We start from the raw sequence: 23,741 nt of genomic DNA on the forward strand, positions 1-23,741 counted from the left end.
TGGATGACACAGTATCTTATATTCACTGTGCCTCCAGAGGACCTGTGTGTGGATGACACAGTATCTTCTATTCACTGTGCCTCCAGAGGACCTGTGTGTGGATGATACAGTATCTTATATTCACTGTGCCTCCAGAGGACCTGTGTGTGGATGATACAGTATCTTCTATTCACTGTGCCTCCAGAGGACCTGTGTGTGGATGATACAGTATCTTCTATTCACTGTGCCTTTAGAGGCCTGTGTGTGGATGACACAGTATCTTCTATTCACTGTGCCTCCAGAGGACCTGTGTGTGGATGACACAGTATCTTCTATTCACTGTGCCTTTAGAGACCTGTGTGTGGATGACACAGTATCTTCTATTCACTGTGCCTCCAGAGGACCTGTGTGTGGATGATACAGTATCTTCTATTCACTGTGCCTCCAGAGGACCTGTGTGTGGATGATACAGTATCTTCTATTCACTGTGCCTCCAGAGGACCTGTGTGTGGATGATACAGTATCTTCTATTCACTGTGCCTTTAGAGGCCTGTGTGTGGATGACACAGTATCTTCTATTCACTGTGCCTCCAGAGGACCTGTGTGTGGATGACACAGTATCTTCTATTCACTGTGCCTTTAGAGACCTGTGTGTGGATGACACAGTATCTTCTATTCACTGTGCCTCCAGAGGACCTGTGTGTGGATGACACAGTATCTTCTATTCACTGTGCCTCCAGAGGACCTGTGTGTGGATGACACAGTATCTTCTATTCACTGTGCCTTTAGAGGCCTGTGTGTGGATGACACAGTATCTTCTATTCACTGTGCCTCCAGAGGACCTGTGTGTGGATGACACAGTATATTCTATTCACTGTGCCTCCAGAGGACCTGTGTGTGGATGACACAGTATCTTCTATTCACTGTGCCTCCAGAGGACCTGTGTGTGGATGACACAGTATCTTCTATTCACTGTGCCTTTAGAGACCTGTGTGTGGATGACACAGTATCTTCTATTCACTGTGCCTCCAGAGGACCTGTGTGTGGATGACACAGTATCTTCTATTCACTGTGCCTCCAGAGGACCTGTGTGTGGATGACACAGTATCTTCTATTCACTGTGCCTTTGGAGACCTGTGTGTGGATGACACAGTATCTTCTATTCACTGTGCCTTTAGAGGCCTGTGTGTGGATGACACAGTATCTTCTATTCACTGTGCCTTTAGAGGCCTGTGTGTGGATGACACAGTATCTTCTATTCACTGTGCCTTTAGAGGCCTGTGTGTGGATGACACAGTATCTTCTATTCACTGTGCCTTTAGAGGCCTGTGTGTGGATGACACAGTATCTTCTATTCACTGTGCCTTTAGAGGCCTGTGTGTGGATGATACAGTATCTTATATTCATTGTGCCTTTTTAGAGGCCTGTGTGTGGATGACACAGTATCTTCTATTCACTGTGCCTTTAGAGGCCTGGGTGTGGATGACACAGTATCTTCTATTCACTGTGCCTTTAGAGGCCTGTGTGTGGGTGTGGCTGTATAGTTATATGTACCTGAGTGTGCTAATAGATGTATCTCTGTTCTAACCTCCTATTAACTTAGTTGCATTTCATTCAAGTGGTTAGCTAACTTTTCCCTAACATGCTACTAATATAGTGCCAGAGTAGCCTAGAGTGCAAAACATTTCACATATCTGCCATTCTGTCAGAATGTGCAATATTTTGTGTGTTTGTTTGTGTCATGGGTATAGAACAACACTCCAATATCACCCCCTGCCAAAGCATCCCTTTCTGCTAGTATCTCACAGTTCTGGAGGTGCCACTCTGCATGCCTCTGCTCTCTATGGTCTCATTTCTCACATGGTCACATGGTCAGGGAGCGGGCAGGTGGACATTGTTGCCGTGGGACACGTGCCTCCACCAGTCTTTCCAGCCCCCGTGGAAACAAGGTCACCACGGAAACTATCCCTGCAGCGCCTTACCATAGTTCCGCTGGGCCCCGTTTGTTCCCACTATGTGCCACGGTCTCTGGATGACGTGTGGCCTGGGGCGTGGCCAGGGGCGTGGCACGAGACAGCCAGGGCATCACATCACTGACATGACAGATTAGACTAGCTTCTGCTTTCCTCTCATAACCTCTCCTCCCTCTCTCCTCTGTCTCACTCTCTCTCCCTTTCTCTCTCTGTCTCTGAGATAGCTGTGCTCCACTGTCTGTGCTGGCCACTCATAAGGAACGTGACCATTCTGTCAGGATAAGTCAGTCAGCAGAGGAGAGATATCCACCTTGTAGAACAGGCTGCAGCTCAATATACTGTACATACTGATGCAGGCAGACCAAAGACACACTGATACAGGCAGACCGAAGGCCAACCTGAAGTTGGTATGAATGTCTTGTCATTCTTCGGTATGTGTAATTATTTTACGATAGGCTAGGAAGTAGAATACTACAGTGTACATACACAAACAATCATATGTGCTGCAACATTCATACCCACCCAATCAACACAGTATATTCTCTAACCACCCAATCTCGATCGCCTCCGCTTGTCCTCCAAGCTGACCTAGCGACCTGCAGGCCATGCTCAACATGTCTGCATGAATACAATGACATTAGAGGAGAAGACTACCCTCTGCTCTCTTTCTCTCATGCATTCATTATTTTCTGTAAATAATTCATCACTGCTTGTTGTGTGTGTGTATATGTAGGCTATGCATGGTCCATGTGATAATGTGTACCTCTGTGTGTGTGTGTGTATGTACAGTATGTGTGTGTGTGTCTGTGTAAATGCAGTCTCTTTCTCTCTCTCTCTAAGTGTGTCCTAAACCAATCATATTGTTTAAGGAAAGCCAGCCCAGGCCCCAGAAATGAAGACAGACTCATAATTAACGCTCTATAGCACTGCAATGTGATTATCAGGGGAGTAGAGGGCATGTGTGCTGGGGGAGGGGTGAGACGTGTGTGTGTGTGTGTGTGGCAGTGCGTGTGTGTTATCGAAAAAATAGAGTGGATTTTGTATATGTTTGCAATCACTGGCCACTTTAAATAATGCACTTTAATAATGTTTACATATTTTACATGACTCATACCATATGTACATACTGTATTTTATCCCATCTATTGCACCTTGCCTATGCCGCTCGGCCATCTCTCATCCATATATTTGTATGTACATATTCTCATTCACCCCTTTAGATTTGTGTGTATTAGGTAATTGTTGTCTAATTATTAGATTACTTGTTAGATATTACTGCATAGTCGGAACTAGAAACACAAGCATTTCATTATACTCGCATTAACATCTGCTAACCATGTGTATGTGACCAATAAAATTTGATTTGACTTGATTTTACAGTCATGTTTGGGTGGAAGTGATATCACACATCGCAGTTGTCTGTTCATCCATCCATACTGTATGTTCCTACACTATGTTAGAGTATAGCTACAGGAAGTGTGTTTTATGCATGGTATGTGAGTATCAACCACTAATCATGTGGAGTCAGGTGGTCAGAATGGTCTCCAATGAGAAAGTAATTTGCGTGTCCAGTTGGACAAGATTTTGTCTGTTGTCCTGATTTAATCATAACCTCTATACCCTCCTCTGCTCCGCTCCTCTGACTCCAGCTTGTCAGATGCGCTTAGACAGGGAGAGCCGCCTGACCGCAGAAAAAGGATTCATAATCCAAAGTCTAATTAGTGAAGCCAGCCCTCCACCTAGCCGCGAGGCTGAGATGGGCCTGGGCCGGGATGGTAGTCAGGGTATGTATGTCTTTCACTGGGGATGGGATGGACCTGGAAAAACAAACGCCTCTTATCGTTCAGATCTCCTGCTCTGTGGCCGGGAGGCGGGCTAATCCTGTTAGGATGTGTCCGTGCGGAAGGCTCTGGGAGCACTGGGAGTACGCCGCAGCTCTCTCCACGTCAAGCTTTAGGAGAGATCAAACACCTTGGAGATTCAGGTTGAAAGGACGGAAGCTAAACCAATCATAGTGTTTAAGGCAAGCCAGCCCAGGCCCCAGAAATGAAGACGGATTCATAATTAACGCTCTATAGCACTGCAATGTAATTATCAGGGGAGTAGAGGGCATGTGTGCTGGGGGAGGGGTGAGACGTGTGTGTGGCAGTGTGTGTGTTATGGAAAAATAGAGTGGGTTATGTATATGTTTGCAAAAGGAGTGGTAAGTGTATGCAGCTTTCATGTCTTTTGTGTGATTTTTTTGTGTGTGAGCGTTTGTGCGGGTGTGTGTGTATAGTATGTACAGGGACACATGGAGAGAAACGTTATATACAGAAGGTGCTCTTGTGTGTGTGCCAGTGCTGCATTTCAATTGGTGCTGACAGAGGGCAATGCTGGTAACTTTATTAAAGATTTCAATACGTACCAACAACACCTATTCTCTCTCTCTCTCTCTCTCTCTCTCTCTCTCTCTCTCTCTCTCTCTCTCTCTCTCTCTCTCTCTCTCTCTCTCTCTCTCTCTCTCTCTCTCTCTCTCTCTCTCTCTCTCTCTCTCTCTCTCTCTCTCTCTCTCTCTCTCTCTCTCTCTCTCTCTCTCTCTCTCTCTCTACTGTATACTGTGTGTGTATGTCTGTGCAGATAACATACAATACAATATCATTTCTCTCATAGAATAAAATCACTTTCTTGGTAAACAGAGAACTGAGAGAGAGGCAGAGAAAAGCGTAGTGAGAGAAGGAGAGAGCTATGAAATGCTGGAAGACTGCTCCTGGCTGTCAGGGCTGTGGATAAAGATTAACGGTGTGCCATTGATCTCCAGCCGGCTCTCCAGCCGTCTCTCCAGCCAGCTCTCCAGCCTGCTTTCCAGCCAGCTTTCCAGCCAGCTCTCCAGACAGCTTTCCAGACAGCTCTCCAGACAGCTCTCCAGCCTGCTTTCCAGCCAGCTTTCCAGACAGCTCTCCAGCCAGCTCTCCAGCCATCCAAAAAAACACTATATCTGCATTTGTCTGCTCCCCTATCTATCATGTCATAATCAACAAATGTCCCCTGTCACAGAGACAGCGATGCGCACAGACACACGGAAACACACACAGATACACACTCTAACACTCACAGAATTACGCACACACGAGGAGAGAAAGCGCTCATGGTATTTACAAACAATCCCTAATTGGAATGACCCACATGCTGAACGTGCTCCCAACGGGACCCTTACGGTCCCATTGCTATGGCAGCCGTATGCATGGACAGATGGAATGCAGGGCCAGGAAGTAACCTTATCCTCTCCTGTCTCCTCTCATCTCCCCTTCTCTCTCTCTCTCCTCTCCTCTTTCCTCCTCTATACCCTTCTTTCTATTTCTAATCTATTCTCATTGCACCTCTTCTCTCCTCCTTTAACATCCTCTCCCTCCCCTCGTTCTCCTTTTGTTACCTCTCCTCCCCCAGCTGTTCTCTCCATTTCTTCCCTTTCTGTTCTTGCCATCTCTTTTCCGGGTCTCCTCTCCTATCCTATTCTCTCCTCTCTCTCTCTCCCCCTCTCCTCTCCCCATCTCTCTAGGATTCATGGCTGTCCAACAGGGGATCTGAGTGTGGAATGGGAGAATCTTTAAAGCGTTGCATTGTTCCCTGTATTCATGCAGCATAATGGGACATTTCCGTCAGACTGGGGACTGGCGAGGACAGAAGGATCCCAGCTTAGAGATCTGTGAGCCCCAGGTTTTACGTGTCTGCTGAATATACCAATATCACTGAGAGAGACAGAAAGAATGCACTGAGGGCCAATATAGACTATTCCCGGAAAGACTCAGTCTATATGCATAAAAAGAGAAGGAATGCCCACATGGTCAAACCGTATACTGATATAGACACACTTAGAAACACACACACACCCAAACCTATATTCACAAATACGATTCAGCTGCACAGCCCAAACCTCCACATACAAAACTTAATTCTCCACACTTGCAAACCTATAACGAAAATCAACAGTATGCAGTACTTGTTTAGGCTTATTTTATGGAGGACGGTGTCTATTTTAAAACATGAGAACCTGAGCCAGTTGAATGAAATTATCATCCACTCCTCAGTATGATGAATTCAGCTGGCTGGATGAGAGGGTTGTTGCCATGGTGTCAAAGTGCCTCAGTAAGAGTGTGTTTCACATTAACTATGACTGAATGGGCTCCTGAAGTGTGTGTGTGTGTGTGTGTGTGTGTGTGTGTGTGTGTGTGTGTGTGTGTGTGTGTGTGTGTGTGTGTGTGTGTGTGTGTGTGTGTGTGTGTGTGTGTGTGTGTGTGTGTGTGTGTGTGTGTGTGTGTGTGTGTGTGTGTGTGTGTGTGGATATGTTATGGTTGTTATTGTTGAATCAAACAGACACACTCACACAGTTATGGCCATGTATGTCCTCCACACCTAAATAACTCATGAATAACTCAATAACGCACACATACAAAGACCATCAAAGCGTTTAGCAGTAGCCGTACACAGGTTCACATTTTGGTACAAATAAATAGACCGCACGCACACACACAAAACAGGAAACACACACACAGAAACATCCCACAGTCCTGATGAGAGCGCTCCCATGCTGCAGTGCTGCTCTGGAATATCCAAACAGACCTTGTCTGCACAAAACCCTCTACCTGCCACAGCAACCGCATCCCGCTGCCAAGGCAACCGCATCCCGCTGCCATGGCCACTGCTACAGAAACCATTACCCAAGTCAATAACTGAGCAAATGGCCATAGAGCCATACACTCTCTTTATAGCCAGATTAAAACACAAACACACACACACGCACAAACGTGCACATACACAGACATACACTATCGCATTCACAATTGCGTGTGCATGCTCACACAGATACACACACACATACTGCAGGGCTGCATGGGCTGCTGCTGTTGGAGGAGAGTGATGGGGGTGAATGGATGCAGCAGGTCTATGCTGAGTGGGACAGTGGTACAGTACTCACAGCTCAGAGTAGAGGATGTGCAGGTTGCCCACATTGTCAGTGTAGTTGGCTGGGCTGAGCCAGGGTAGAACCAGCAGCAGCAGAGCCTTCATGGTCAATACACAGTCAGCTCTCTTTCTCTCTTTCTCTCTTTTCTCTTCCCTTCTCCTTCTGCACTGGAGCTCTCTCCTCCTCTTTCCCTTCCTCCACCTCCTCCTCTCCGAGCCTGACCGTGCTGACTTCTTCCCTTCTTTCTTCGGAGTAGCTCTCAGGTCTAAATTACTCCCTTCCTTTTTTATTTTCCTCCTTCTCCCGTTCTCCCTTTTCTGTCTCCTCCTGTCTCACTCTCTCTCCCTTAGAGAGGCTGCCTGGTCATCTCAGCTGCAGAGGCGAGCAGGCCAGCTGCCAGAGGTTGAAGACAGAGTGGAGGATGAAGAAGAAGAAGAAGAAGAAGCAGCAGCAGTAGAAGCAGGTGCAGAGAAGAAGTCCCGTGGAGGTAAATGATGAAGAGGAGGAGGAGGAGGAGGAGGAAGAGGAGGGAGGAGACCCAGGGGAAAGTGGCACATTTGGAATACGATTTGAAATGTGCAGGCTATAATCTGCTCCGGGCACTAGCGAGGTGTAAGAGGATTTGCGCTCGTACGAGTGTGTGTGTATGTGTATCAGAGGGAACAGCGCAGCCTGTGACTTATACTGCAGCAGGAACCACTGAGAGGGAGAGATGGAGCAGACCAAACAAATGGGGGGGGGGGGGGGGGGGTTACCTGGGGCTTCTCTGATTGGACGCAATCCCCCTCCCTCCCTCCCTCACACACACACACACACACACACACACACACACACACACACACACACACACACACACACACACACACACACACACACACACACACACACACACACACACACACACACACACACACACACAGAGCTACTGCATTAACCTCCCCCTGCCCGCACATGAAAAATAATTGACAATGAGCAGGGGAGAGAACACACTGCACACAATATTCATTACAAAGATAGAAGTCTGTTTTTCTGAATGGAGTGAAACAGACTGATAGAGAGAACAGGAAAGGAGAGTTAACTGTTATAATAATTCTTGACTGAACCAAACCAGTGGCCAAATGCCCAGCGATATATTCAGGGAAAGTGTTGTGGGGGTGTGTGAATTGGAACAGGGGGCTAGACCATGTGACAGAGGCTAGACCATGTTTGATAAACCTGCAATCTTAAGGCATCCGCAAATAAACATTGTGCTACTGGGACTTCCTTGCTCTCCTGCTCCTGACTCCTGCACCTACCTCTTCTTAGGAGGCATGTAACACATGCACATTTTTTCATTGTGAAATACTGCACCAAACATCTTAGTTAAAATTGCATGACCAAGATCTCCTTGGTTAAAATGACAAAATGAATGACAGATTTCTTGCGTTATCTTAGATGAATTCTAAATATTTTGAGGAAGTGTATACTGGCTACGGCATCTCAAAATGGACAAACTGTACTATTGCAGCTTTTTTCTCATTTTTTAAGCGTCTTTTAAGGTAGTATGCGAGCACACTCATTCGGCTAGACCACTTCGGCTAGGCGCCAGCCAAACTGAAGCATGCTAATGCATTTAGGCAATAACAAAACAAAAACAACTCCCCCAAATCATCATCTACACTTGATTGGCTAAGCAGGGTTTAGGGGCTGAATTAGTACACAGTGACTGACATTGGGCTGGGTATGGGTAAGAAGGTCAGCAGGTTGACATATACACTACATGGCCAAAAGCCGAATATCTGCTCGTCGAATATCTCATTACAAAATCATGGCCTAATATTAATATGGAGTTGGTCCCCCCTTTGCTGCTATAACAGCCTCCACTCTTCTGGGGAGGTTTTCCACTAGCTGCAGGGACTTGCTTCCATTCAGATACAAGAGCATTAGTGAGGTTGGGCACTGATGTTGGGCGATTAGGTTTGGCTCGCAATCGGCGTTCCAATTCATCCCAAAAGTGTTCGATGTGGTTGAGGTCAGGGCTCTGTGCAGGCCAGTCTAGTTCTTCAACACCGACCTCGACAAACCATTTCTGTATGGACCTTGCAATCACACTGCACACTGCCCTAACCCATCTGGACAAGAGGAAAACCTATGTAGGAATGCTGTTCATCAATTACAGCTCAGTATTTAACACCATAGTACCCTTCTAACTCATCATTATGCTCGAGACCCTGGTTCTCTACCCCGTCCTGTGCAACTGGGTCCTGGACTTTCTGACGGGCCGCCCCCAGGTGGTGAGGGTAGGAAACAACATCTCCACCACGCTGATCCTCAACACTGGGGCCCCACAATGGTGCGTTCTCAGCCCTCTCCTGTACTCCCTGTTCACCCATGACTGCGTGGCCATGCACGCCTCCAACTCAATCATCAAGTTTGCAGACGACACTACAGTGGTAGGTTTGATTACCAACAACGACGAGACGGCCTATAGGGAGGAGGTGAGGGCCCTCGGAGTGTGGTGTCAGGAAAATAACCTCACACTCAACGTCAACAAAACAAAGGAGATGATCGTGGACTTCAGGAAACAGCAGAGGGAGCACCCCCTATCCACATCGACGGGACAGTAGTGGAGAAGGTGGAAAGTTTTAAGTTCTTCTGCGTACACATCACGGACAAACTGAAATGGTCCACCCACACAGACAGTGTGGTGAAGAAGGTGCAGCAGCGCCTCTTCAACCTTTGGCTTGTCACCAAAAACACTCACAAACTTTTACAGATGCACAATCGAGAGCATCCTGTCGGGCTGTATCACCGCCTGGTACGGCAACTGCTCCGCCCACAACCATAAGGCTCTCCAGAGGTAGTGAGGTCTGCACAACGCATCACTGGGGGCAAACTACCTGCCCTCCAGGACACCTACACCACCCGATGTCACAGGAAGGCCAAAATGATCATGGACAACAACCACCCGAGCCACTGCCTGTTCACCCCTCTATCATCCAGAAGGCGAGGTCAGTACAGGTGCATCAAAGCTGGGACCGAGAGACTGAAAAACAGCTTCTATCTCAAGGCCATCAGACTGTTAAACAGCCACATTGAGTGGCTGCTGCCAACATACTGACTCAAATCTCTAGCCACTTTAATAATTAAAAATTGGATGTAATAAATGTATCACTAGTCACTTTAAACTATGCTACTTTATATAATGTTTACATACCCTACATTGCTCATCTCATATGTATATACTGTACTCTATACCATCTACTGCCTCTTGCCTATGCTGTTCGGCCATCGCTCATCCATATATTTATATGTACATATTCTTATTCATTCCTAAACGCTTGTGTGTAAAAGGTAGTTGTTGTGAAATTGTTAGATTACTTGTTAGATATTACTGCATGGTCGGAACTAGAAGCACAAGCATTTCACTACACTCGCATTAACATCTGCTAACCATGTGTATGTGACCAATCAAATTTGATTTGATTTGTGCACGGGAGCATTGTCATGCTGAAACAGGAAAGGGCCTTACTGGAATGTCATTGTATACGGTAGCGTTAAGATTTCCCTTAACTGGAACTAAGGGGCCCAAACCATGAAAACAGCCCCAGACCATTATTCCTCCTACACCAAACTTTAAAGTTGGCACTATGCATTCGGGCAGGTAGCGTTCTTCTGGCATCTGCCAAACCCAAATTTGTCCATCGGACTGCCAGATGGGGAAGCGTGATTCATCACTCCACTACTCCAGAGTCCAACTGCGGAAAGCTTTACACCACTCCAGCCGAGGCTTGGCATTGCGCATGGTGATCTTAGGCTTGTGAGCTTCATGAAACCCATTTCATGAAGCTCCCGACAAACATTTATTGTGCTGACGTTGCTTCCAGAGGCAGTTTGGAACTCGGTAGTGGGTGAAACACTGCTAGCTAGCCAGCAGCTAGCCAGCTAGCCAACGTCTACCGTCTACCGAATAGCAGCACTGTAGAGACTATCACATTTACATTACATTGCAACGGAACGACTTGGTTAGTGTAGTGTTAGCTAGCTACATAGTTGTCTTTGCTGTCAAGATAATTGTGTAGTTTTGAGTAATTGTCTAGGTTACCTAGCCAGTTACCGAGGCTACCTAGCCAGCTACACTTTCAAACTAAGTCAACAACGCAGCCACTGCTAGCTAGCCTACTTCAGCAGCACTGTATCATTTTAGTCAATAAGATTTCTTGCAACGTAAGTTTAACTTTCTGAACATTCGAGACGTGTAGTCCACTTGTCATCCCAATCTCCTTTGCATTAGCGTAGCCTCTTCTGTAGCCTGTCAACTATGTGTCTGTCTATCCCTCTTCTCTCCTCTCTGCACAGACCACACAAATGCTTCACACCACGTGGCCGCTGCCTGGTGGTCCCAGCGCGCACGACCCACGTGGAGTTCCAGGTCTCCGGCAGCCTCTGGAACTGCCGATCTGCGGCCAACAAGGAAGAGTTCATCTCAGCCTATGCTTCCCTCCAGTCCCTCGACTTCTTGGCACTGACGGAAACATGGATTACCACAGATAACACTGCTACTCCTACCGCTCTCTCCTCATCTGCCCACGTGTTCTCGCACACCCCGAGAGCTTCTGGTCAGCGGGGTGGTGGCACTGGGATCCTCATCTCCCCCAAGTGGACATTCTCTCTTTCTCCCCTGACCCATCTGTCTATCGCCTCCTTTGAATTCCATGCTGTCACAGTTACCAGCCCTTTCAAGCTTAACATCCTTATCATTTATCGCCCCCCAGGTTCCCTTGGAGAGTTCATCAATGAGCTTGACGCCTTGATAAGCTCCTTTCCTGAGGATGGCTCACCTCTCACAGTTCTGGGTGACTTTAACCTCCCCACGTCTACCTTTGACTCAATCCTCTCTGCCTCCTTCTTTCCACTCCTCTCCTCTTTTGACCTCACCCTCTCACCTTCACCCCCTACTCACAAGGCAGGCAATACGCTTGACCTCATCTTTACTAGATGCTGTTCTTCCACTAATCTCATTACAACTCCCCTCCAAGTCTCTGACCACTACCTTGTATCCTTTTCCCTCTCGCTCTCATCTAACACTTCCCACACTGCCCCTACTCGGATGGTATCGCGCCGTCCCAACCTTCGCTCTCTCTCCCCCGCTACTCTCTCCTCTTCCATCCTATCATCTCTTCCCTCTGCTCAAACCTTCTCCAACCTATCTCCTGATTCTGCCTCCTCAACCCTCCTCTCCTCCCTTTCTGCATCCTTTGACTCTCTATGTCCCCTATCCTCCAGGCCGGCTCGGTCCTCCCCTCCTGCTCCGTGGCTCGACGACTCATTGCGAGCTCACAGAACAGGGCTCCGGGCAGCCGAGCGGAAATGGAGGAAAACTCGCCTCCCTGCGGACCTGGCATCCTTTCACTCCCTCCTCTCTACATTCTCCTCTTCTGTCTCTGCTGCTAAAGCCACTTTCTACCACTCTAAATTCCAAGCATCTGCCTCTAACCCTAGGAAGCTCTTTGCCACCTTCTCCTCCCTCCTGAATCCTCCTCCCCCCCCCCCCCCCCCTCCTCCCTCTCTGCGGATGACTTCGTCAACCATTTTGAAAAGAAGGTCGACGACATCCGATCATCGTTTGCTAAGTCAAACGACACCGCTGGTTCTGCTCACACTGCCCTACCCTGTGCTTTGACCTCTTTCTCCCCTCTCTCTCCAGATGAAATCTCGCGTCTTGTGACGGCCGGCCGCCCAACAACCTGCCCGCTTGACCCTATCCCCTCCTCTCTTCTCCAGACCATTTCCGGAGACCTTCTCCCCTACCTCACCTCGCTCATCAACTCATCCTTGACCGCTGGCTACGTCCCTTCCGCCTTCAAGAGAGCGAGAGTTGCACCCCTTCTGAAAAAACCTACACTCGATCCCTCTGATGTCAACAACTACAGACCAGTATCCCTTCTTTCTTTTCTCTCCAAAACTCTTGAACGTGCCGTCCTTGGCCAGCTCTCCTGCTATCTCTCTCAGAATGACCTTCTTGATCCAAATCAGTCAGGTTTCAAGACTAGTCATTCAACTGAGACTGCTCTTCTCTGTGTCACGGAGGTGCTCCGCACTGCTAAAGCTAACTCTCTCTCCTCTGCTCTCATCCTTCTAGACCTATCGGCTGCCTTTGATACTGTGAACCATCAGATCCTCCTCTCCACCCTCTCCGAGTTGGGCATCTCCGGCACGGCCCACGCTTGGATTGCGTCCTACCTGACAGGTCGCTCCTACCAGGTGGCGTGGCGAGAATCTGTCTCCGCACCACGTGCTCTCACCACTGGTGTCCCCCAGGGCTCTGTTCTAGGCCCTCTCCTATTCTCGCTATACACCAAGTCACTTGGCTCTGTCATATCCTCACATGGTCTCTCCTATCATTGCTATGCAGACGACACACAATTAATCTTCTCCTTTCCCCCTTCTGATAACCAGGTGGCGAATCGCATCTCTGCATGTCTGGCAGACATATCAGTGTGGATGACGGATCACCACCTCAAGCTGAACCTCGGCAAGACGGAGCTGCTCTTCCTCCCGGGGAATGACTGCCCGTTCCATGATCTTGCCATCACGGTTGACAACTCCATTGTGTCCTCCTCCCAGAGCGGTAAGAACCTTGGCGTGATCCTGGACAACACCCTGTCGTTCTCAACCAACATCAAGGCGGTGACCCGTTCCTGTAGGTTCATGCTCTACAACATTCGCAGAGTACGACCCTGCCTCACACAGGAAGCGGCGCAGGTCCTAATCCAGGCACTTGTCATCTCCCGTCTGGATTACTGCAACTCGCTGTTGGCTGGGCTCCCTGCCTGTGCCATTAAACCCCTACAACTCATCCAGAACGCCGCAGCCCGTCTGGTGTTCAACCTTCCCAAGTTCTCTCACGTCACCCCGCTCCTCCGCTCTCTCCACTGGCTTCCAGTTGAAGCTTGCATCCGCTACAAGACCATGGTGCTTGCCTACGGAGCTGTGAGGGGAACGGCACCTCCGTACCTTCAGGCTCTGATCAGGCCCTACACCCAAACAAGGGCACTGCGTTCATCCACCTCTGGCCTGCTCGCCTCCCTACCTCTGAGGAAGTACAGCTCCCGCTCAGCCCAGTCAAAACTGTTCGCTGCTCTGGCACCCCAATGGTGGAACAAACTCCCCCACGACGCCAGGTCAGCGGAATCAATCACCACCTTCCGGAGACACCTGAAACCCCACCTCTTTAAGGAATACCTAGGATAGGATAAAGTAATCCTTCTAACCCCCCCCCCCCCCCCCCCCCCTTAGAGTTAGATGCACTATTGTAAAGTGGTTGTTCCACTGGACATCATAAGGTGAATGCACCAACTTGTAAGTCGCTCTGGATAAGAGCGTCTGCTAAATGACTTAAATGTAAATGTAAATGTTGCAACGGAGGACAGACCATTTTTAAACGCTACGCACTTCTGCACTTGGCGGCCCATTCTGTGAGCTTGTGTGGCCTACCACTTCACGGCTGAGCCGTTTTTGCTCCCAGACATTTCCACTTCACAATAAAAGCACTTACAGTTGACCTGGGCAGCTCTAGCACATATCCACTTGTTGGATAGGTGGAATTCTATAACGGTGCCACATTGAAAGTCACTGAGCTCTTCAGTAAGGCCATTCTACTGCCAATGTTTGCAATATGATTGCATGGCTGTGTGCTCGATTTTATACACCTGTCAGCAATGAGTGTGGCTGAAATAACAGAATCCACTAATTTGAAGGGGTGTCCACATACTTTTGTATATGTAGTGTACCTAATAACCTTTAGTGGGTTTCTCAAATACTTTTGGCCATGTAGTGTATTGTAAGAATTGGCTATATTGTAAAAGTTACCTAAATTGAAGGATAGGGTTAGGCATTAGGGTTAGCAGTGTGGTAAGGTTAGAGTTAAGGTTAGGGTTAGGTGACAACTCAGCAGAGCTGCCTCCAGAACAAGATTCATGACGGAAAACGCTAACCTGCAGGACGTCATGGGGGGAGGGGCACTGTATTGATTAATAAAGTTGGGTACCTTAAGGTGTTACATAAGGGCTGGTCACAGAGCTAGCAGACAGAAGACATGTAAATGAAGCAGAGTGTTTTTGTTTTGAGTGTTTACAGGGCTAGATAGATAGATCTCTCTCTTTTCATCTTGTCATCTCTCATCTCTCCTCTTTCTCTGCCCCCTTCTCTCCTCTCATCTCCCTCTTCTCTGTCATCCCTCTCTTCAGCTGTAAATAGAAAGCCTGAGGGAGTGACCGACCGATGGTGGTTAGAGAACTTTGATCTCCACTCATGTTATCACGTAACACTTCAAGCTTGCGGCTTCCCTCATTTATCTCCTTTATATCTCTCCATCTCTCCCTCCTCTCAATTCCTCTCCCACTATATTTCATTACCACTTTGTCCCACATTGATTCTCTCCTTTAAAGCTATCCTCTATCCTCTATCCTCTATCCTCTATCCTCTCTTGCTCTCCTCTTTTCATCTTTGTTTTTTCTCTCTTGTCCCCATCTCTCTACAGCCTCTCTACAGCCTACCTAACAGCTCCTCTCCTCTCCTCTCTGTGGTAGTGGTTAGTAGTGGTTAGGGACCCTGAAGGATGAGTAAGTCTCAGTGTAGTGCTGTCTTGTCTGGAACTGTGTAATGCGCTTAACTGGTGTAAATAGCCCATCCCAATTAATATTTGATGAGTAAATATGAGAGAGATGTGTGGGTGCTGTGTGTTTAGGGGTAGAGTTGTGTGAGCTGGTGTGTGTGTGTTTAGTTGAATGTGCTGGGCTGCGGTGTGTAAGTAGTGTGTACCACACAAGGCCACAGGCTGGCAGGAAAATGAAGGTATTTGGATTGTCACAGGATGCAGTTTGTGAAAAAGTAAAAACCAGTCTGGCCCAAAGGAGTCATGACACACTCAGGAACACACACACGCCTCCACCCAAACACACACTCAGAAACACACACACAACCACCCAAACACACACACACACACACACACACACACACACACACACACACACACACACACACACACACACACACACACACACACACACACACACACACACACACACACACACACACACACACACACAACCACCGAAACACACACTCAGAAACACACACACACACACAACCTCCCACACACACTTCACATATTAATATTGTTTGCCTATTTCCATTCCTCTCAAACAGTCTTCCAGAAGGAGAGTAGTTGAGGCTAGAGGAATCAACAAAGCAAAGGTTAGTAAGGTGGCTGCTATGCACCCCTTGAAAAAGGAATGTTCTGGTGTAGATGAGGCATCCATCTGCCATGCAGTAGAAAAAGTCAAATTACAGCAGCAGAATGTATGAGAGCCTATTACAGGCCATCGTCTGTGACATCAGGAAGTGACAGGGCCAGCAAGGTCGGTAGTGTCAGGGACAGGACGGCCACCTGTCACTGTAGAGTTCAGAGAGCGGAGATCAGCCCTCTCTCTGGCTTATAGCCAGGTGGACTTACCTCACACTCACACATACATAACACAAACACACAGGCCTGCACATTAGCATTCAGTACATACACAACACAAACACACAGGCCTGCACGTTAGCATTCAGTACATACACAACACAAACACACAGGCCTGCACATTAGCATTCAGTACATACACAACACAAACACACAGGCCTGCACGTTAGCGTTCAGTACATACACAACACAAACACACAGGCCTGCATGTAAGCATTCAGTACATACACAACACAAACACACAGGCCTGCATGTAAGCATTCAGTACATACACAACACAAACACACAGGCCTGCACATTAGCATTCAGTACATACACAACACAAACACACAGGCCTGCATGTAAGCATTCAGTACATACACAACACAAACACATAGGCCTGCACATTAGCATTCAGTACATACACAACACAAACACACAGGCCTGCACGTAAGCATTCAGTACATAGACAACACAAACACACAGGCCTGCACGTAAGCATTCAGTACATACACAACACAAACACACAGGCCTGCATGTAAGCATTCAGTACATACACAACACAAACACACAGGCCTGAACATTAGCATTCAGTACATACACAACACAAACACACAGGCCTGCACGTAAGCATTCAGTACATACACAACACAAACACACAGGCCTGCATGTAAGCATTCAGTACATACACAACACAAACACACAGGCCTGCATGTAAGCATTCAGTACATACACAACACAAACACACAGGCCTGCACGTTAACATTCAGTACATACACAACACAAACACACAGGCCTGCATGTAAGCATTCAGTACATACACAACACAAACACACAGGCCTGCACGTTAACATTCAGTACATACACAACACAAACACACAGGCCTGCATGTAAGCATTCAGTACATACACAACACAAACACACAGGCCTGCACGTTAGCATTCAGTACATACACAACACAAACACACAGGCCTGCACGTTAGCATTCAGTACATACACAACACAAACACACAGGCCTGCATGTAAGCATTCAGTACATACACAACACAAACACACAGGCCTGCACGTTAGCATTCAGTACATACACAACACAAACACACAGGCCTGCACATTAGCATTCAGTACATACACAACACAAACACACAGGCCTGCACGTTAGCGTTCAGTACATACACAACACAAACACACAGGCCTGCACGTTAGCGTTCAGTACATACACAACACAAACACACAGGCCTGCATGTAAGCATTCAGTACATACACAACACAAACACACAGGCCTGCATGTAAGCATTCAGTACATACACAACACAAACACACAGGCCTGCACGTTAACATTCAGTACATACACAACACAAACACACAGGCCTGCACGTTAGCATTCCGTACATACACAACACAAACACACAGGCCTGCATGTAAGCATTCAGTACATACACAACACAAACACACAGGCCTGCATGTAAGCATTCAGTACATATACAACACAAACACACAGGCCTGCATGTAAGCATTCAGTACATACACAACACAAACACACAGGCCTGCACATTAGCATTCAGTACATACACAACACAAACACACAGGCCTGCATGTAAGCATTCAGTACATACACAACACAAACACACAGGCCTGCACATTAGCATTCAGTACATACACAACACAAACACACAGGCCTGCATGTAAGCATTCAGTACATACACAACACAAACACACAATTCTGCACGTAAACATTCAGTACATACACAACACAAACACACAGGCCTGCATGTAAGCATTCAGTACATACAAAACACAAACACACAGGCCTGAACATTAGCATTCAGTACATACACAACACAAACACACAGGCCTGCACGTAAGCATTCAGTACATACACAACACAAACACACAGGCCTGCATGTAAGCATTCAGTACATACACAACACAAACACACAGGCCTGCATGTAAGCATTCAGTACATACACAACACAAACACACAGGCCTGCACGTTAACATTCAGTACATACACAACACAAACACACAGGCCTGCATGTAAGCATTCAGTACATACACAACACAAACACACAGGCCTGCACGTTAGCATTCAGTACATACACAACACAAACACACAGGCCTGCATGTAAGCATTCAGTACATAGACAACACAAACACACAGGCCTGCACATTAGCATTCAGTACATACACAACACAAACACACAAGCCTGCACGTTAGCATTCAGTACATACACAACACAAACACACAGGCCTGCACATTAGCATTCAGTACATACACAACACAAACACACAGGCCTGCACATTAGCATTCAGTACATACACAACACAAACACACAAGCCTGCACGTTAGCATTCAGTACATACACAACACAAACACACAGGCCTGCATGTAAGCATTCAGTACATAGACAACACAAACACACAGGCCTGCACATTAGCATTCAGTACATACACAACACAAACACACAAGCCTGCACGTTAGCATTCAGTACATACACAACACAAACACACAGGCCTGCACATTAGCATTCAGTACATACACAACACAAACACACAAGCCTGCACGTTAGCATTCAGTACATACACAACACAAACACACAGGCCTGCACGTTAGCATTCAGTACATACACAACACAAACACACAGGCCTGCACGTTAGCATTCAGTACATACACAACACAAACACACAGGCCTGCACATTAGCATTCAGTACATACACAACACAAACACACAAGCCTGCACGTTAGCATTCAGTACATACAGAACACAAATACACAGGCCTGCACGTTAGCATTCAGTACATACACAACACAAACACACAGGCCTGCACGTTAACATTCAGTACATACACAACACAAACACACAGGCCTGCATGTAAGCATTGAGTACATACACAACACAAACACACAGGCCTGCACGTAAGCATTCAGTACATAGACAACACAAACACACAGGCCTGCACGTTAACATTCAGTACATACACAACACAAACACACAGGCCTGCACGTAAGCATTCAGTACATACACAACACAAACACACAGGCCTGCATGTAACCATTCAGTACATACACAACACAAACACACAGGCCTGCATGTAAGCATTCAGTACATACACAACACAAACACACAGGCCTGCACATTAGCATTCAGTACATACACAACACAAACACACAGGCCTGCACGTTAACATTCAGTACATACACAACACAAACACACAGGCCTGCATGTAAGCATTCAGTACATACACAACACAAACACACAGGTCTGCACGTAAGCATTCAGTACATACACAACACAAACACACAGGCCTGCATGTAAGCATTCAGTACATACACAACACAAACACACAGGCCTGCATGTAAGCATTCAGTACATACACAACACAAACACACAGGCCTGCACATTAGCATTCAGTACATACACAACACAAACACACAAGCCTGCACGTTAGCATTCAGTACATACAGAACACAAATACACAGGCCTGCACGTTAGCATTCAGTACATACACAACACAAACACACAGGCCTGCACGTTAACTGCATGTAAGCATTCAGTACATACACAACACAAACACACAGGCCTGCACATTAGCATTCAGTACATACACAACACAAACACACAGGCCTGCATGTAAGCTTTCAGTACATACACAACACAAACACACAGGCCTGCACATTAGCATTCAGTACATACACAACACAAACACACAGGCCTGCATGTAAGCATTCAGTACATACACAACACAAACACACAATTCTGCACGTAAACATTCAGTACATACACAACACAAACACACAGGCCTGCATGTAAGCATTCAGTACATACACAACACAAACACACAGGTCTGCACGTAAGCATTCAGTACATACACAACACAAACACACAGGCCTGCACGTAAGCATTCAGTACATACACAACACAAACACACAGGCCTGCACATTAGCATTCAGTACATACACAACACAAACACACAGGCCTGCACGTTAGCATTCAGTACATACACAACACAAATACACAGGCCTGCACGTTAGCATTCAGTACATACACATGCACACAGACCCAAGCATTCAAGCACACATCCTCTAGAACTGGCTATCCATATTGACAGACAATAATCAAATCTATTTTCATGTCCACAGGGTCACAGCTGTGTCCCAAATGGCACCATATTCCCTTTATAGTGCACTACTTTTGACCAGGGCCCATAGTGGACTATACTGGGTACTTTTTGGGATTCTCACCGTGTATGAACACAAAACAATGACCTAAATCTCACCAATACGCAACTCACAAAACGCATCGGCACGCAAAGGGATTTGTAACTTTCTGTTTATCACATGCTTTGACAAAGTTATTTACTTGTCTTTTGCGGGGTAATCTGAATTTAGACAAATCCCTCTCCAATCCCACATTACGTAGACAGCACTCCCCAAACAGCGTGTACGTATACTGAGAGGCATGAAAAACCAGGCTACAGGCATAGCACCACCAAACATGGGAGGAATCAATGCACACCTGCCTGGACAAGCTAACAACCCAATGGCCTGTCCGAAATATGAACGGACAAATACAACAATCAAATCAAATCAAATGTTATTTGTCACATGAGCCGAATACAACAGGTGTAGTAGACCTTACAGTGAAATGCTTACTTTCAAGCCCTTAACCAACAATGCAGTTTTAAGAAAATATGTGTTAAGTAAAAAATAGATAAGTAAAAAATACGAAATAAATGTAACAAATATTTAAAGAGCAGCAGTAAAATAACAAATCCGAGGCTAAATACAGGGGATACCGGTACAGAGTCAATGTGCGGGGGCACCGGTTACTTGAGGTAATTGAGGTAGAGTTAAAGTGACTATGCATGGATAATAAAAAGAGAATAGCAGCAAAATCTAAACACAATCATTGTAACTACACACACGCTAAAGTACAAATAGTTCACATATTTTCACTGGGAAAGGCACTTTATAAACTTACATGGAAAACTCACTGTAAAATTATTTGTAAGCAAAACACAGGCTATAACACCTGCCCATAAACACACACCTAATGACTTACGCCATTAAACACTGCACCATAAACACACACCTAATGACTTACGACATTAAACACTGCATCATAAACACACACCTAATGACTTATGACATTAAACACTGCATCATAAACACACACCTAATGACTTACGACATTAAACACTGCATCATAAACATAACACATACTTGCGATCCTGCATGACCACAAGGACACAACCACAATTACTGGACCGCAAACACAAACACAACCACAAACACAAGACCACAAACACTGAACAGAAAACGCACAACCACTACCACAAGCAGACAGGACCAAAGTTCAACTACCAGTATGACCTTATGAAGAGTGTGAATCAGGCTGGATGGGCATCCCCAGTCAAGACAGAGTGCCTCTTATCTTCCCCCTAGGACGTAGCCTCTCCCCTCCACAGATAAATAACGCCTCCTGACTCCTCCTGACTATCCCAGAGAGGAGCTGGTCCCCAGAGACCCCCAGCCCACTCACATCACATCACCTCCACACACCGCAATACAACACTCACACACCATGAAAGAAACGGAGAGGAAACCTGGGAGCCTAGGGAGAGATAGAGAGAGAAAAGGGAGGAGGGAGAAGTAAGTGGGAGACCCAGGACACCAGAGGATGAATATGGGGGAGGAGAAGGGAAGAGAAAGGTGGTCAACTTTGAGGGGATTGCAGCATCAGGAGATAGAGGTGGTTATGCAATCACTATCAATATTCAGTTCAATGGGAAACACATTGTTGTACAGTAGTAGTGCATAGCTATGGAGATGCACTTGTAATTATCTCCCAGGCCTCTGGGCTAACAGTGTGTTAACGCGCGCTAATGAAGTGAGGAGCCCAGACACTGAACAACGAGCAGTCAAACCTCTGGCTCTTTAATGATATGTAAACAGAGGGGCTAGGCTGGTTCAGATGAAAGAGCCAGGGTGAGGAGTGTACTCTCTCCCCCTGGGACTGGAGGGGAGGGAGACAATAGGGATGTTTGGTGTGTATGTTAACTGGAGGTCAACACAGTTTTATCACAACAACATTATGAGCCCTGAGAGAGAGGAGCAGATGAGGAGAACAGAACACACAAAAACACATGCAGCTGTTATTATGGGTGCTGCAATATCTAACCATATTTAGGAAAACATACAGTATAGTCACTCTGTGTATACAGTGGGTGAGGAAGTCTCTCTGCTCTTACAGTAGAGAGACTGAGAGACATTTAGAGAGACATTTACACACTCCTCTTCAAGTGTGTAAATGCATGTTGGGGTTTTCAGTGTTTCTGCTACCTGTTCTTGATGTGAGCCTCCATCTCTCCTTGAGGCAGGGTGTCTGTGCAGTGGGCTAAGGTGTGTTGGGCTAATATGTTATTACAGTAGATAGTGGGTTACGGTGTGCTGGGGTAATATGTTATTACAGTAGATATTGTGTTAGGGTGTGTTGGGGTAATATGTTATTACAGTAGATATTGTGTTAGGGTGTGTTGGGGTAATATGTTATTACAGTAGATATTGTGTTAGGGTGTGTTGGGGTAATATGTTATTACAGTAGAAATGTTATTCCAGTACATAGTGGGTTAGGGTGTGTTTGGGTACGGGACCTACCTGTTCTTGATGTGAGCCCCCAACTCTCCTCGGGGCAGTGTATCGGTGCAGTGGTCAGAGAAGGGGCAGGCCACGGCCAGCTTGTCCAGTAGCTTGTGCACCAGCAGGCTGGATTTGCGGCAGTTCTGCAGCATGAGATGGGTGCGGTCCACGGGGCAGAAGTCACTCTCCAGCAGGAAGCTGGTCAGACACTCCTGGCAGTAGGTGTGTCCGCAGGGCGTGTCCAGCGGCCTGATGAGTGGCTGCAGACAGATATGACACATGAGGTCATCGTCCACCTCGTCTCGGTACAGGTACTCATGATTCTCCTCTATCAGGTGTCTCTGGCCGCACGTCTGGCACAGGTCAGGGGGAGGTGACTCCAGTCCGCCGTAGCCAATCATGGCAGGTGGTGGTGGTCGTGGTGGGGGTGGTCGTGGTGGGGGTGGTTGTGGTGGGGGTGATGATGCCATGGCAATCTCAGGCACCTCAGGCACCTCCTCCTGGCTACTCATGAAGAGGGCGGGGCTAAGTTTGGCCGAGGGAGGCTTGGTTTGGTGCTGTGGGGGATCAGGTGAATTTCACTGAATGTAGAGGTCCATGGAGCTGTATAGAGAGACAGAGAGCGGCATTGATATTGTTTCAAGCTGGAAGCTGTTCATAATCCTAGTATTCTGTGAGATGAGCTAGAGAACTTGCTGTTGCATATGAACATAAGCAGGCAGGCAG

At 46.9% G+C, this 23,741-nt stretch overlaps 1 protein-coding gene across 4 annotated transcripts in view; it reads right to left on the reverse strand.

Annotated features, from left to right (window-relative positions):
* The window catches only part of LOC139541310 (E3 ubiquitin-protein ligase LNX-like), a 112,947-nt gene that overhangs the window by 74,437 nt on the left and 14,769 nt on the right, over positions 1-23,741 (reverse strand). For 3 of the 4 annotated variants that reach the window (XM_071345819.1, XM_071345820.1, XM_071345818.1), the window contains exon 2: positions 23,034-23,618. In XM_071345819.1, coding sequence (XP_071201920.1) covers positions 23,034-23,527 — 494 coding nt within the window. In that variant the 5' untranslated portion in view covers positions 23,528-23,618. Of the gene's footprint in view, positions 1-6,906; positions 7,579-23,033; positions 23,619-23,741 lie in introns of those variants that run through there. The other variant, XM_071345821.1, reaches the window with a different exon arrangement.

Source organism: Salvelinus alpinus, chromosome 16, assembly GCF_045679555.1.
Source record: "Salvelinus alpinus chromosome 16, SLU_Salpinus.1, whole genome shotgun sequence".
Taxonomy (NCBI): domain Eukaryota; kingdom Metazoa; phylum Chordata; class Actinopteri; order Salmoniformes; family Salmonidae; genus Salvelinus; species Salvelinus alpinus.